At 39.4% G+C, this 14,785-nt stretch overlaps 1 protein-coding gene across 2 annotated transcripts in view; it reads left to right on the forward strand.

Annotated features, from left to right (window-relative positions):
* Positions 1-13,926, forward strand: part of phkb (phosphorylase kinase, beta) — a 105,454-nt gene extending 91,528 nt beyond the window's left edge. The window contains exons 21-31 of one of the 2 annotated variants that reach the window (XM_035682350.1): positions 132-190; positions 707-869; positions 2,503-2,584; positions 2,922-2,979; positions 3,876-3,966; positions 8,058-8,263; positions 9,206-9,340; positions 9,685-9,814; positions 10,906-11,013; positions 11,358-11,498; positions 12,289-13,926. In XM_035682350.1, the coding sequence (XP_035538243.1) occupies positions 132-190; positions 707-869; positions 2,503-2,584; positions 2,922-2,979; positions 3,876-3,966; positions 8,058-8,263; positions 9,206-9,340; positions 9,685-9,814; positions 10,906-11,013; positions 11,358-11,498; positions 12,289-12,426 (1,311 nt within the window). In that variant the 3' untranslated portion in view covers positions 12,427-13,926. Of the gene's footprint in view, positions 1-131; positions 191-706; positions 870-2,502; positions 2,585-2,921; positions 2,980-3,875; positions 3,967-6,733; positions 6,825-8,057; positions 8,264-9,205; positions 9,341-9,684; positions 9,815-10,905; positions 11,014-11,357; positions 11,499-12,288 lie in introns of both variants that reach the window. The other variant, XM_035682351.1, reaches the window with a different exon arrangement.
* The last annotated feature ends 859 nt before the right edge of the window (positions 13,927-14,785 follow it).

The following is a 14,785-nucleotide window of genomic DNA, read 5'->3' on the forward strand; positions in this document are numbered from 1 at the left end:
TTCTGATTCTGATTCTGATTTACTCCTATCTGTACTGTATGTGTATTACTGTGGTATCTCTTGTGTAGGAGTCTACATTGACAGAATAATGACTTAGCAAATAATTTAATGTGCCTTTTTTCTTCCTTAAGACCCTGATATCTGGAGCAGTGGTGGAGCAGTTGGACTTCCTACGTGTCAACGAGGCAGAGTAAGAGCTTCCTCTAGTCTTTATACTTAATGTGTCAAAGGTCAGAACTTTTGCCCCTCTTAGTTAGTCTGCTGGCAGGATTTTTTTTTTAATCACTAAGGATTTCAATGATGTAAATCTGATAATGGCAATATAACTGACATAGATTCTTGATTATGAATGTTTTCATGACCAATTAATCAGTTAAGTGTAAAATAACAAATTGTCAAAGGAATGATGCCAGCATTTGTTTGTAGCCTCAGATGTTTCAAATAGAAAAACAGTAACAGTACAACAACTGCATATGTCTACTGATCGGATAATTTTTTGGGGCCCAGCTGCTAGGGGAGCCCATGAAGGCCAGTAATAATCATGCTACATAGAAGAAAAAGAGCATGTGCATATTTATATGAGTAGCACACATTTGGGTAGGGCCCATTTGCTGGACCTTCTCAGGGGGTCAGCCATTTCTGTGGACAGGCCAGCCAATAGCACACATGGCGTAACTTGTGTGTTGGCGTGTGTGTGTGTACATAGGATCCCAGAGTTTAAGAGCTTTGAGGAGCTGGAGCTGCCTAAGCACTCCAAGGTGAAGAGACAGACGAGTACACCCAACGCCTCAGACCTGGAGCAGCAGCCAGAGATCAGTGTGGAGGAGTGGCTGCACAAGCCGACCAATGAGATCATCCAGAAGTTCCATGTGAGTTCATTGGCTTTTGGCGAACAGGGCTCACAAATACATATTGGGATTAATAATTGCTATTAAAATAAGAATTCTTTTTAACAAAATATGAAACATGAGTAAAGCAGAGGAGCAGTAAAGTAAATACATAAATCTCTGCTAATATTTAAAATGACAAGTTTCATTCACAGCAGAACGAGAATTTTTTAACCATTAACTAAAACTGTCTGACAATATTATACGAATAAAATGGCAATATTTTAACTAGGGTCAAAAAGTAGCAAGCAGCAAATGTTGCTAGGTGTAACTGTTGCTACATTTGTAGCAGTAGTTGGTACATTGCTATTATATTATTCACTGTTTCCTTAACTAAGACTGGCAGAAGCAGTAAAAAAGTTACATGTTGGGCAGAGGTGAAATATACTCCCCCATCAAAGAGTGCTGCAATAAATCCTGAGCACTGATCCTGAGGCTTGTCTGTGTACTTATCATACATTACAATAAACACATAGGTAGTGTTTGCACGGGTACACTGGTGATGAATCATGCTCTTGTCAGTGCGCTAGTCAGAGTGGCAGGTGAAAAGAAGCGTCTGCATTTCAATGTGTATTCGAGGTGACACATGACTGTCTGCAGCCACCCCCAGGTAAACAGTGAGAGTTAGCAGTGACAAGGACTACAGCCTAAGAAATCTGTAAACTGTGGAGAAAAATGAGAAAGATTCTTACAGTCAAACGTAGCAGCACTGCCAGAAGAACAGAATCTAACCTTCATTTGGATTTTACACAAACATTTAACCATTGAAATGTGAAAGTTAAACATGAAATTCATATTACTCAAAATGTATTCCTATTAATCAACAAACCTCTGGTTTCTTTTCACCTGGGGTAAACATCTCACAACCACCTGCCTCCCCCTCAGAGAATTGCGGGAACGTTTTGCCACAGTATTTGTATGGCTCATTGACAACTCCCACTCTTGTCGAGGCTCACTTGGCCACCTGCCTCCTGTTTTATTATGACAATCTTATAAATGTGTTCAAACATTTTTCCTGGAGCCCAGGTTTTGGTTACATCCGTCCAAGTCTGCTCACAATTAACAGCACTCTTCAGTCTGGCTCTGAACATGAATAGTTCAAGTTTTCAAGTGGTCATTCGTGTTCGGAAAAATCCAAACTTCAGCACACCCCTTCGGCAATTGTAATTTGTTGGCTCAAATAGGAATTCAGGATAGAAGTCAGACAAAAAGTCTGAAAAGCCACATCTACATCAGACTTTGTTGTGTTTTTAGTAAACTATCATAAATAATAAAAACAATAAATTATTTACCTTAATCATCCTCTGACATGCTTAAAAATGCTTATTTCTTTCCCAGATTTTAGGCACATTAAGGCAAGTTTAAATTTTAAACAAGGCAGTACTTTAAAAACGTAGCCATTATTACCACACTTGGATGACAGCGGAAAACAATTTGGTAATGATAATAGTTTCAATATGCCTTGTTAGTGCTTGCTGTGAGTGGATAATATTGCAGCTGTATATAGAATATGCAGTGTGCAATAACTTGTGTTTGTATGCTTGACCAGACTCATCTTCCCATTTGTCTATGTGTGTGTGTGTGTGTGTGTGTGTGTGTGTGTTGTGTGTGTCAGGACTGTGACTGCTTGGCCAGTCAGGCTCAGCTTGCCGGCATCCTTCTTAGGAGAGAAGGACCAGACTTCCTTGCCAAAGACGGTAAGCACACACACTGCGAGTTAGTCAGCAGCATGAAGAAGTTGTCACTAGATGCACTGAAACAGAACAGCAGACTTTCTCAGTTTTCTCGTTAAATACAAAGGAAATGTGATCAGTTAGCAGCTTACGTTATTATCTGTCCATTTTATCCCGGATTTAAAACCCCTTTTCAGTGCATTCATCAGTCTTTTGATGAAGTTCAAGTCTTTAGGGTGCTGTTGAATGATGCTTTTCTATGTGCTTATCAAGCACCTGTGATTGACAGAGAACAAAGGATAAATGTGGATATGACTGTATATCTGTCTGTCTTTAACACAAACATTGTGATTGATTCCAGAGAACCTGATGGATGAACTGGAGAGAATCTACAGAAGAGCTGGCAGCAGAAAGCTTTGGTCTGATATTCTTACACACACACAAACAAATACACACTGTTCTCTCAATTTTCTTACCTTACATAGTCCAGATCAGATTTGTTTTCATTATAGAGTCCATGTACCATAAACACTAACACTTGGTTCACACTGCCGACCTGAGCAGCGCGTGGCGGCTATGGTATTGAAAAGCTGTGACTGGCACACGCTTGGTGTTTACACCGACAGCGTGTTAGCTGCAGAGCTGCTGCGGAGCGGCTGCTGCCAGCGCTATCTTATTATATAGAATTGGCCTTCGATAAATAGCATTCAATAAAATCCTTGTTAACATGTGAATGGATTCTGTCCACAGAATCTGAAAACAGATATGGGAGAACATTTTATTTTATTTGTTTCCATGTCTGTGACATTCTACAGATACAGATATTGAAACTGTAATGAAAGGTGTATATGTTGCTGCTATATAATGTAATGTACGACTATAAGCAGATCCTTTTCACTCACTGTTTTTGCTGGAAACTGTGCGCGGTTTAAGGAAAGAATAGGCCAGACATTAACTTTCCAATGAAGCGTTGTGACAGCTGCAGCGACTCAGGCTATAATCTGTTAACATGGGCACCGAAATAGAAAGCAAGACGTTCTGCCACATGCTGCTTAGGTAGGCAGTGGTGACATTCATTAAAATTAGTATTTTATTTTGTTGCCCATTGATCTAAGTAATTTTTAATTATTGCTCTGTTGAATAATTTTGTGTGAACTAAAAGGGGTTGGGAGTTTATGTTGGAAAACTGTATGAGATGTCCCCTTAACCAAATGTCTTGTCTCTGTACCTGCTGTGTCCCCGATTTTATCCTCACAAGATCTTTTCTCATGTTGACACTTTAAAATAACTGTTATTTAATCTGGCCGAACTGTAGGCTGGCAGTGCGCAGTGCTGCTGCCATTATCAAGAAGTTCGCCAGCTCTATAGCTCCTCACATCACCACAATACTGGTGCATGGGAAACAGGTAATGTTCAGGCAGAGATGGACTGAAGACTCTGCATGTTCACTCCCAGTCTTTAGCTGTGTTTCCACCACAGGAAGTTTCCTAAGGGACTAGGAACCTTTGGAGGAACTTTGGAGGGTTCTGGGGACTATATTTTACCTCCCAAAAAGTCCATGCTCGGGAGTAGTACTTTGGAACTACAGTAGAGGAAATTTGAGGGTGGGGCTTGCAGCGCTGAACCACCATTTATAAAATGCCACAAACAAGTCTGTTTTTTTGTTCTTTGTGCCTCAACAAATCATGGAATTACAGAACAAAAAATACAACTGATGAACTGATGATGTCCAGTTATAGTATATGATATACAATAAATATATATTTTTCATACATCAGCTGACAACAACGTGCAGAAGGAACCTTTTAGTTCCTTGAAAAGTAGTTCCTGGGACTAAAAGTTCCATATACTTTGGGTGGAAACGCGGCTATAGCTAGCTGGCTAGCTTGAAAGCTGTGTGAAGTTCAGCCAGTTTTCCTCATAAGCAGGATATCAGCAGTGCTTTTTAAAAGTCAGAAAGAAAAATTTGCTATATTCAATTTTTTAAGATTTGTGACTCAATTATATTATATTGTGAGTCAATATTTTTACTCTTTCATTACCTTATGTAAATGAGCACATTAAAATAAAGACTTAAGCTAAGTGTGTAGCCGACATTTCCTGGAAGGGCTAAATAAAAAATATATAAATCCTTTGTAAATGTATAAAATACATTTATTATATAAATAAATATATGAAAACCTTCAAAGAAAACAGTTTTAACTAAGTAAATATTTAAAGTGACCAGTAGTCAGCCTGGTAACAGGTGGTGTAATGCAGTAGCAGGCTGCTATCATAGCATCTGGCTAAAACCAGTGAAAGCTATTTCTGGTTGAACCACCAGGTTTAGCATAATAAGATGGCTAACGCTCACACAGTCATGAGTTTGGCCAAGCCGATTAGTCAAAGCCAGCAGGCGCTTTGAGTCAGATGTGTACAGGAGCTTGTCTTCAGTGTTTGCTTTCTTCATTAACCATCAAAGAGGCTGGACCCTCGTTTCTGTACCATCACCAACTGCAATAAGGCTGGCTGTATACTCCAAATGAAATATAATTTGGCTATTGGATAAGGCGATACATGTCTTTACACTCACTGTCCATGCTAGAAGGAGGAGCTTGATAGTTGCTGTGGGAGAGACCTCTTGCAAATTCATCATATCAAAAATAAATATACATACAGTGTATAGAACAAATGAAACTCAAAAACACTAGTCTCACAGGATTTACATAACCTATTTGGATTATGGTTGCCTTTGAACACTGTAGCACCTTCTGCATCTTAAAGGTGACCTTTCACATTGACTGTTGTAATTGTATTTTTCTATTCTATATCTATTAGGTTTTCCAGTTTCTTTTGGATTGCACCATCTTGAGTATTCATGTTTCTCAAAGCAAGGATACGTGTGAATCTGTGTTTCAAAGTCCTAAAAATAGTGTAATCTATTTTTATAACAAACAAAGTTAAATGAAATGTTTGTCTGGCAAGACGTTCCAGTCAAACAAACTAGCATTCTCTTTTTGATCTTTGCTAAAATTCGATTTTGTTTGGTGTATGCTGCTGGCCTGACTCACGAAGAATTGACCAAATATTATAGATGGTTGTCACAACTTCTCATGTGAGCGTTTGTTCCCTTCTTTAGTGGTCACTGTTTTCTGTGTCCATGGTTTGATTTGTATTTCTGTCAGATTGACTGACATGACAACTTCTATTATATGCTGTTTTGTTAATTAATGTGATTTTACCATCGAGAAATTTGATTATGCCATGGAGTAAAAAAAGTCCTGGAGGCTGGTTTTCAACTGGCTGGGAAATAACATCAATACTCAGTTCAATTTACTTTCTCATTTACCTAACATGGGCCAGGAAGTGAAGCTTGAAATAGGTTCCCCAACAAAGCATCAGTGGATTGACACCACATCATGCTTTCTAAACATTAAGGCTTTGTGCTCAAGATGTGCCTTCGTATTTCCGCAGGTTTAAGCACTGAATAACTCCGCGCACTAACACACACACACACACACACACATAGATTATACTAGAGAAGTTCTCAGCATATAATAAGCAGAGGTTGTGTTTCAGCTGATTGTATTTGTGACCCCTTTAATGAAATTATTTTATTTGTTCACTGCTTCTGTGAGGATGGCTTAACTCAATGTTTGTGTCTATAGCAATCCTGGCTGTGGTCTACATTGTGAAGATAACCACAGTTTATGTGTGCTGCTTTTTCATCATAGGATTCCCGCAGGCAAGGGGAGGCAGTGTGAAGGCTGCAGTGACTCTAGTGAATAATGAACTGAGAAATTAGTGAACATTAAAATATTTTCAGGGAAGCCAACCTTTATTTGGGGCTTTCATTAACTAAATCAGATTCATTCACTGAGACTGGGACTAACACATTTAGCTATTTCTTACATGGTAGGAATCATTCGTGGGTTTTGTTTTCATTCATTTCATTCTGATGTTTGGATGGTTTTTAAATCTGGGGGCATTGAGTTGCTACAATTAGAAAAGGAAGCAACTAGCAAATTATTGCCTTTCATGTCAGTGAAATTTGTATGTATTTCTAATTATGCTGAATCAAATATTTGAGTAATGGTACCATGTTTGGCCAGGCCGCACAACATATTCTCCACATATTCAATATTTTATTAGGCATAATAAAAATCACTGTTCTTGTGTCTTTTCGCCCACTAGGTCTGTTGTCCGTCTTGCCGCCTGTCTCTTAACTAAGCTAGTGGACAGCCTTGCCCCCAGTATTACTAGTGTTTTAGTGCATGGCAAGCAGGTAAGTGGACACACAGAGATCAGGGCCTGAGCAGTTTACCATCCCTTTTGTACAAATAATTTTGTACAAAGTTTGTACATCATTTTTGGGAAAATGGCATGTTGGGACAATGATTTTAATGTTCACTGATTTAAAGACATGAAATTGAAGATATACATTTATAAGCTCCTCATGCTGTCATCCTATGTGAATGACTTAGGCTAGCTGCATGCTCATATTCCTCATCACAGCTCACCTCCATTGTGTGTGTATCTAAGCTGTAGTTGTAGCAAGGCTGCCAGTGTGACCAGCGCAAAATGCTAATATGCACCGTGTCCCCGTGTCTAGACACACTCCATATGCAGGTTTATGTGTTGTGACCCAGGGATCTGTCCGATGCCACTCCCTCACGCTGGATGAGTTTCGGTGCATCAATTCCTGTCAAGTGTTATTCAGAGATTAGCCTCCTCTCTAGAGTGTCAGTTATCTCGCCTCATTTTTACCCTTCTGAACAGTTTTAGGCATTTCATTATGCTCAAGTAGCTCAAGGTGTGAATCTGCATATAGATTGCTTAGTGGAGGAAATGCTCCTCTCAACATGATTGGAAAAGCTGATTTAAGATTTGAGACGGCTGTGTTCCTCTGCTTACAATAACAGCCCTGTTGGGAGGAATAAGAGTTGCCTCCCCATTTAAGTAAATTCTGACTCTAGTTCTGATTATATTTCTTCTATATTTCTACTTGAATTCAAAGTTGGTCATTTCCAAACATTTCCATCTCCATGCTGTTCTTTGCTCAGTTAGAATCAGTTCCCATGTAAAAACGAATGATACATTTTTAAAGTGTTGTGCTTCTGAAGGCAAGGATAAAAGTGAGTCCTCTCATCAGGAAGACTGGCGAAGTTTAATTTTTCATGTGATGGCTTTCAGAACAAAAAAACAAAAAATACAAAAGAGCAATCTTGAGGTATGTCATTTTTTTCCCACTTACTTTTATGTGACTCTGGCAGAGGAGGCCAATTTTAGAGAGATGGAACAAAGATACCTAAAGGAATTGCACCTTGGAGGAAGTGCTGTGCACAGATGCCAATTTACACATGTGCACACTTTCACACACGTGCACCTGGATAAGCATATACTCACAAAAGTTTAGATATATTAAGCACAACATTTCTTCTGCACTGCACTTTCTAACTGTATGTGGGTCCGGTGTGTGCTTTCTTTCCTGTGATGTCACAATGCCTGCGATTACCAGGTGACCCTGGGTCTGTTCGGCCAAGAGGAGGAGGTGATCTCCAATCCACTGTCGCCAGGGGTGATCCAAGGCATCATCTACAGCAAGTGCTCCCCTCAGGGCGGAGAGCGGGAGGCCGTTCTTCAGCAAGAGCTGGTTATCCATATTGGGTGGATTATCTCCAACAACCCTGAGCTGTTCAGCGGCATGCTGAAGATCAGAGTCGGGTAGGGCAAATTGGGGTTCAGGATGGTTGCAATGGTGCCCTAACAACTCCTGTACATTTAGTCAAGCAAGATGGCCTCATGCAGTATGTATTCTCCTTCCCCAGCATTAAGACCACTCAACAAAACATGAAAAAAATCAATTTATTTAAGCATCAGTTCAGGCTACAGTTTGCTGTTAGCAAATCAAAACACCAGGAACGCTTGTGTGAAATATCTGTTTCCATACCAATGAGACTTTGTGTTTCAGGTTGTTTTTCTGAAGTTGGTTTTTGCACCAAATTAACCGCACTGCAGCTCCATTGGAAGTGTACTGCAATAGAAGGATAAAGCATTTTTTCTGAACATGTGTGGTCCAAAAGAAGCACAACGTTGGAAGAAATTTGTTACAGTGTAGCATTTTATACTATCAAAATTCCCTCAGCCTAGTTAGACGTACACGTCAGCTTTGGTCTTTGCTTATTTCTTTGACTGTAAATGAAGATATTCTGAGCTGTAAGAAACTATGAAGCCATACTGAAAAAAGGACACTATTTTGAACATGTATTTTGAAAAACAGAACCATAATAATTTCTACTCCCCACTCCAGCTTCTACACATATAATGAAAAAATGAAAACAACTATTTTTGAGTGGCAGTTCATTGAAATTTGCAGGTGAAAAGAATAAAATACGAGATTGGAATAGATTAGGATAATGACTGGGTCAAAAGAAATGACACCCACCTCTCCCACTGGGGGATTTGTACAAAATGGGGAGAGGGGAAGGGGTAAAGAAATTTATAGTCAGAACCACAGAAGAAGAAATGAGCAAGGATGGGCTCTCAACGTCAGCACATACACATTCTTGAGTTAGGAGTTCCTTCTAGTCGATAATAAACTTTAACCAGATACATTTTGTGATAAAGGCAATGTGAAACTGTAACATATGCACTATGGATCTCCAGATGGATTGTCCAGGCCATGAAACATGAGCTGAAGATCCGGGCAGGAGACATGCCTCCTCTGGACATCCACCAACTCTCGCCCAGCGACATCAAGCAGCTCCTGCTGGACGTCCTGCAGCCACAACACACAGCTAGGTACTCTGCAAACACACATTCACACTATCAAAAGCATTACCCATGCTTTCTCATCTGTCTTTAAACTTAATCTGTCTTTGAAGATGCCGTGTCTTTATCTTCATTCGTTTACTTGTTGTGTAATCTTTTTGAGTTTTAATTATTTTATCTTCTGTCTTGTCTACATCCGTATCCTTTTATCTGCTGCTGCCACAACCCAATTTCCCCATGGGGATTATTAAAGTTTTATCTTATCTCATCTAATCTAATACACGTTGACTCATAGACAATTTCCTTAAGCTCAGAGGCTATCAACATTATATTTCCCCAGTATTTAAAACAGTTTCACCTCTCTTTCCCTACAGGTCTTGGCTGAACAGGCGTCAGATCGATGGGTCTCTGAACAGGACCCCTCTGGGCTTTTATGATCGTGTGTGGCAGATCCTGGAGAGGACCCCCAATGGTATTGTGGTGGCTGGGACTCACCTCCCACAGGTACACTGCTGCAGGTTGAATACTCTGAACAATGCTGGTTAAATGTGACACTGTGTATTGTGTTCTGCTATACAAACAGCTACAGTTAATAGAAACCTGCATGACTGCATTTTCAATTTTATATGAAATTATATCCCTCACATACACACACTCTGTGTTTTGCTGTCTTTTAAAGAATACCTGAAAAAATCTGATTAAGAGTGTTGCTCCCATTTATTGCTTGGTTCAAGGGCTAGTTTTTTTTGCAAGTGTGGACCAGATAGTACAAAAAAGTATAGTAATACAGAGTACCTAAGCCAATTTAACGTGTTCAGTGTCTCCACTGAAAATGTATTGCTTTGACTTTGCATACTATAAATTGGTCTTTTAGTTTGTAAGTCTCATTGAAAAAAACAAATCTGCAAAGTTGTTCTTTGTTTAATCACTTTCCATTGTTACAATTATTATTTATTATCAGAATCAATAGTCAGGGATGTCATTAATAGTGTTCTGCTTTGCTGCCTTTTTAAAAGACATTTTAAAATATCACAGAAGGAAAATCACAGGTTTAAATGAGAAAATTAATAATAGCTGAATTCCATTTAGCTGCTTCAGTTTCAAGGTACTGGTATTGTGCGTGCTGGCTCGTCTCACTGCCACACGGTCATGGTTTACCGGGACAGTGTCTGAAATCACTTCATTATTCCCTATTTAACATACACTCAATAGTATAGGAGTACAGTTCAGACACTGATAACTCCCCCTTATACACAGGTAATGTTGTTAGTAACATCTGTGCTTTTACTGTTATGAAGAGGTAAGATTTTATCAGTAAACACCTATGTGCTGGCTAACAGTACTAATAACTGGTATTCTGTTTGTTAACGTATTGGAAAATTAGATTTTCCAAATGCTGAGGAACCAGTTCCAATTCCATTCTAATAACTGCATCTCTAATAAAAATGAATTAAAAATGGACTGAATTGACAAGAGCCCACAACCATCTGCCTCTTGCGTGCTCACAGTTATGGAGTTAGGCGACTCAGTATGACACTTCATATCTGAACAAAATAATTAAAACTGATAATTATAATCTTACTGTCTCTCTGTAGCAACCTACACTGTCTGACATGACCATGTATGAGATGAACTTCTCCCTGCTGGTGGAGGACACGCTGAAGAGCATTGTCCTGCCTGAGTACAGACAAATCATAGTGGAGGTAAATAAACACCAAAACAACCAAAAGTGCATAGAAGAGAATAAAAAACATGAAGCTAATTAAATGTGTATGGATTTTTAATCAGCATGTCATTGACTTTGCTCCTTTATTATGGTGTCAGTCACATACTGTATCTCTGTTAAAGCACTGCGGTTTGTCCAGAATCAAGCAGTGAGGATATTAAGTGGCTCCAGTTGTAGCAGTTCTTTGCTATTTGGTTTAAAAGATTCCTTGTGTGATTAAGTCAAGTTTAGACCTTGAAAAAGATAATACATTCTGCTATGTTGCTGTTATTATGTGTTTAGTTTCTGACAGCCTTGTCTCTATCTCCACTGTGTGAGTAGCTGCTGATGGTGGTGTCCATAGTTCTGGAGAGAAACCCAGAGCTGGAGTTCAGCGATAAGGTGGATCTGGACGGCCTGGTGAAGGAAGCCTTTAATGATTTCCAGAGGGATCGCAGCCGCTTTGAAGGCATAGAGAAGCAGGTAGAGTGGCTTCCCTCTAAATCATGGGTCAGCAACATTTACTCTCAAAAGATACATTTTTGGCAAAATATATTTTAGCCTTATAATGCTTACCACAGTTCAAGCATACCAGTAAACATGGATTATTCAGTGTTTTCCTTCTTTTTTTGATTTAGAATCCATAGCTAGACTAGCTAAGGAGACTCAAGACTAATGTCCACCGCTATTGAAGTTTGGCAAAATATAGAGGCAATGGCGGCGGGTCAGGACGTAATATATGACGCACATTTTAGTTGACGGAATGTTAATTTTTTTTTTCATTCCGTATATAATGGTTACACAACTACACAGTTGGAGAATGTAAGAATCACTGTAGCTGTGTAACATTTTTTTAGTCAAAGCCACAGGGAGCCAATGGAGAGAGGCTAAAGGGCCACGTCTGGCTCCGGAGCTGCAGGTTGCTTACCCCTGCTCTAGGCTGTCAGGTTAACTGATATAACAACATTTTCTTATTTGAATGCGAGTGTCTGCCACAAAATGATCTCATCACCTTTCTAAAGTGATCCCAAATATTGAGCTTCTGTTCCAGCCATACACTGATCATTTCAAGGGTTAGCCTAATTAAATGGTTTTTAAAAGCCTAATAGAAACAGACTGCCCTTGTCCAATTCAGTAGAGCTTTTGTGACATATAATACTGCCAGGATGTTCTTTTACTTATAGCATGCAATTTCTAAAACAACTTTTATGAGCATTTAAAAAAAACATCTTGTAAACTTACAAAGATCATTTCTCATCTTTGCCTCTGCCAGGATGACATGGAGGCATTCTACAACACACCCCCAGTGGGAAAGAGAGGCACCTCCAGCTACCTGACCAAGGCTGTTATGATCCAGTTGCTGCAAGGGGATGTCAAGCCCTGCAAAGACGACCCGTGCTCTGTTAGCTAGATTTACAACTCTTTGACCCCTAATCTCTACCTGCCACAGTGTAGTCATCAAATGGTCTGGCGAGGACTACAGAGTATCCATCACATGTATTCAGAAGATAACCTCTAGCCTCTCTAATGCTCCCCTTGGCAGGACTCTGCCCAGTCCTGCAAACTAGATTTTTCCTGGAGTTTTGCCTCAACAATAGCACAGTTAGCAGAAGATTTAAGAGCCGTAGATGAACATGTCTGCAGTTTGCAGTTCTGTATGCCAACTGTGCTGTGTATTCAAATTAAGATTTACCTTGACTTGTTCTAGTTATTTATTACCATTGGTGGCTATTAAAGTCAAATGCCACATAACTAGCTAACATTGCCGCAACTGGCTAGAATTAGAATGTTTGCACTTTGTTGTGATAATAGCATACATCCACCAGTTGTGCTTAACCCAGTAGCACCTAGAGTCTTGCTTTACCTCTACACATCTTTCAGTTCAGTTCAGTTTAGCTCCATATTAGCATACAGACTTGAGTGTGTATCAATCTTGTCACATCAGAGAATCAGCATGTTTCCCAACATGTCCCAACTTTCTTTTCTTTCTTTTTTGGTGTTGCTTAGAAATCCAGTGTGTATTCTGACTATCAGGTATTTCAAAATAATGCTACTATGAACTCTGCTAAATGAACCATGGGCTCGGATCAACCGTTCAAACTGTACCTCACCAGCAATAACCTACAGCTGTTACATAGCAATTAGTCAGTATAATGAGAGATGTGGTTCTCAAATTGGCCCAATTGGCTCCCAGGGGCATTATAAGTACATCACATATCACCAGGCATAAAAAGCGGTTAGGTCTGCCATTATTTTCTTTATTATTCATCAGTATAAATTAATGAATTATCATCAGATTGTATTTTGATATGGTTATCTTCTCTTAAACTGTCTGTGGGTCTTTGTCATTAGAAGGTTTGAGAACCACTGCATATATTGAAATATTTGGATTTTATAGGGAATTACACAGTATATTCAGCTGAAAATGCATACATGTCAGCGTGTGGTGTTTGTTCAACTGTGCTGAGTTTCTCCTCTTTCTCTCTCCTTGTCCTCAATGCATGCACAGTCTGCTGCATGAAAATAGGTACTGTTTGCCACAGCCATCATGATGGTTGCTCTGAATGTTATGGGCTACAAAATAGAGTTTCTGAGAGGCCTGTTTTGCACACTAGGGCTCTGCATGACAATGACTACTGCTCATCTGAAGTCCTGGGACTGAGGACCCTTTAGAAAATGCTGTTTTGTTGAATATGGGCAACAGAAAAGCCTGCTGTCATCCTTACGTAGACATGATAAAAAAAAAACTAACTTTGACTTATTTTAAAGCGTGCCTCTATGAATATCATCACTGTGATGAATCCGCCCAACCTTGTCACTGTGTGTGTGTGTTGTTTACTGTTGTTCAAAAAAAGTATTTTTAACTCAAAACTGTAGTTTCAAATAATAAAGTTATTATGGAAACTATAAACATTTCCCCTCCAACTTTACTATGTGCGATTTGTAATATGCAGCTGCTTCTGGAACATCTTCTCCAGTATGAAATACAGACATGTAATTACTTCACATGAAGCAAAAATCTCTTGTTCCTTGGCTAAGACTGCAGCAGAAATGGAGCGTGACTGCTACAGCCCTGAGGGGTGTGTTTGGCATTGTATCGAATCCTACCAGTTACACCCACTTATGTTGCCCGAACCCCTTATCAATCTGCATCTTGCCAGTGAAGCTGTGTGTGCTGTCTGCAACACTGACTAACTGACTGGCAGAGGGAGGTGGAGAGGTGGGCGAGAGCCAGAGGAGAAGATAAATGAGCTCTGCCTCACGCTCAATATATTCAAATCAACTTGCATGCTGGTGAGAGGAGATCTTGCCTGTGTTGTTGAAATACATCTCTTCTTCACCAAAACGAATCCGGAAGAAATGTGCTTCTCGCAACATTAAGTAAGGGATCTCAAAAAGGTTTCAAGTTGTTTTTCGATCTATTTTTTTAGTTTTTATATGTGTTGCTATCTATTATTGTTATAAGCTATTATTATTAGCTTTTCATCTTGGAATGTATTTATGAGGAGCACTACTTATACTGCGAAAACACTTGTACATCCTCTCTAGCTCTCGGGACAATGGCCCGACGATGTCATCAGGAAGGGCATAACAAGAAAATGCTATTAGTCACATTATAGGAAGACTAGAATCCAGTGTTTTTGGAGCTTGACCCACACTAGGGGCTAAACGTATATTATTATATTATAGGACATTTCAGCCTCTGCTGCTTCAATTTTGATGTTAATTTTTAAATCTCTCCAGTATGAGTCACCCAACTTTATGGAAGT

The sequence above is a fragment of the Morone saxatilis genome, unplaced genomic scaffold (genome assembly GCF_004916995.1).
Source record: "Morone saxatilis isolate NCDOM2014 unplaced genomic scaffold, NCSU_SB_2.0 Contig11, whole genome shotgun sequence".
Classification (NCBI taxonomy): Eukaryota; Metazoa; Chordata; class Actinopteri; family Moronidae; genus Morone; species Morone saxatilis.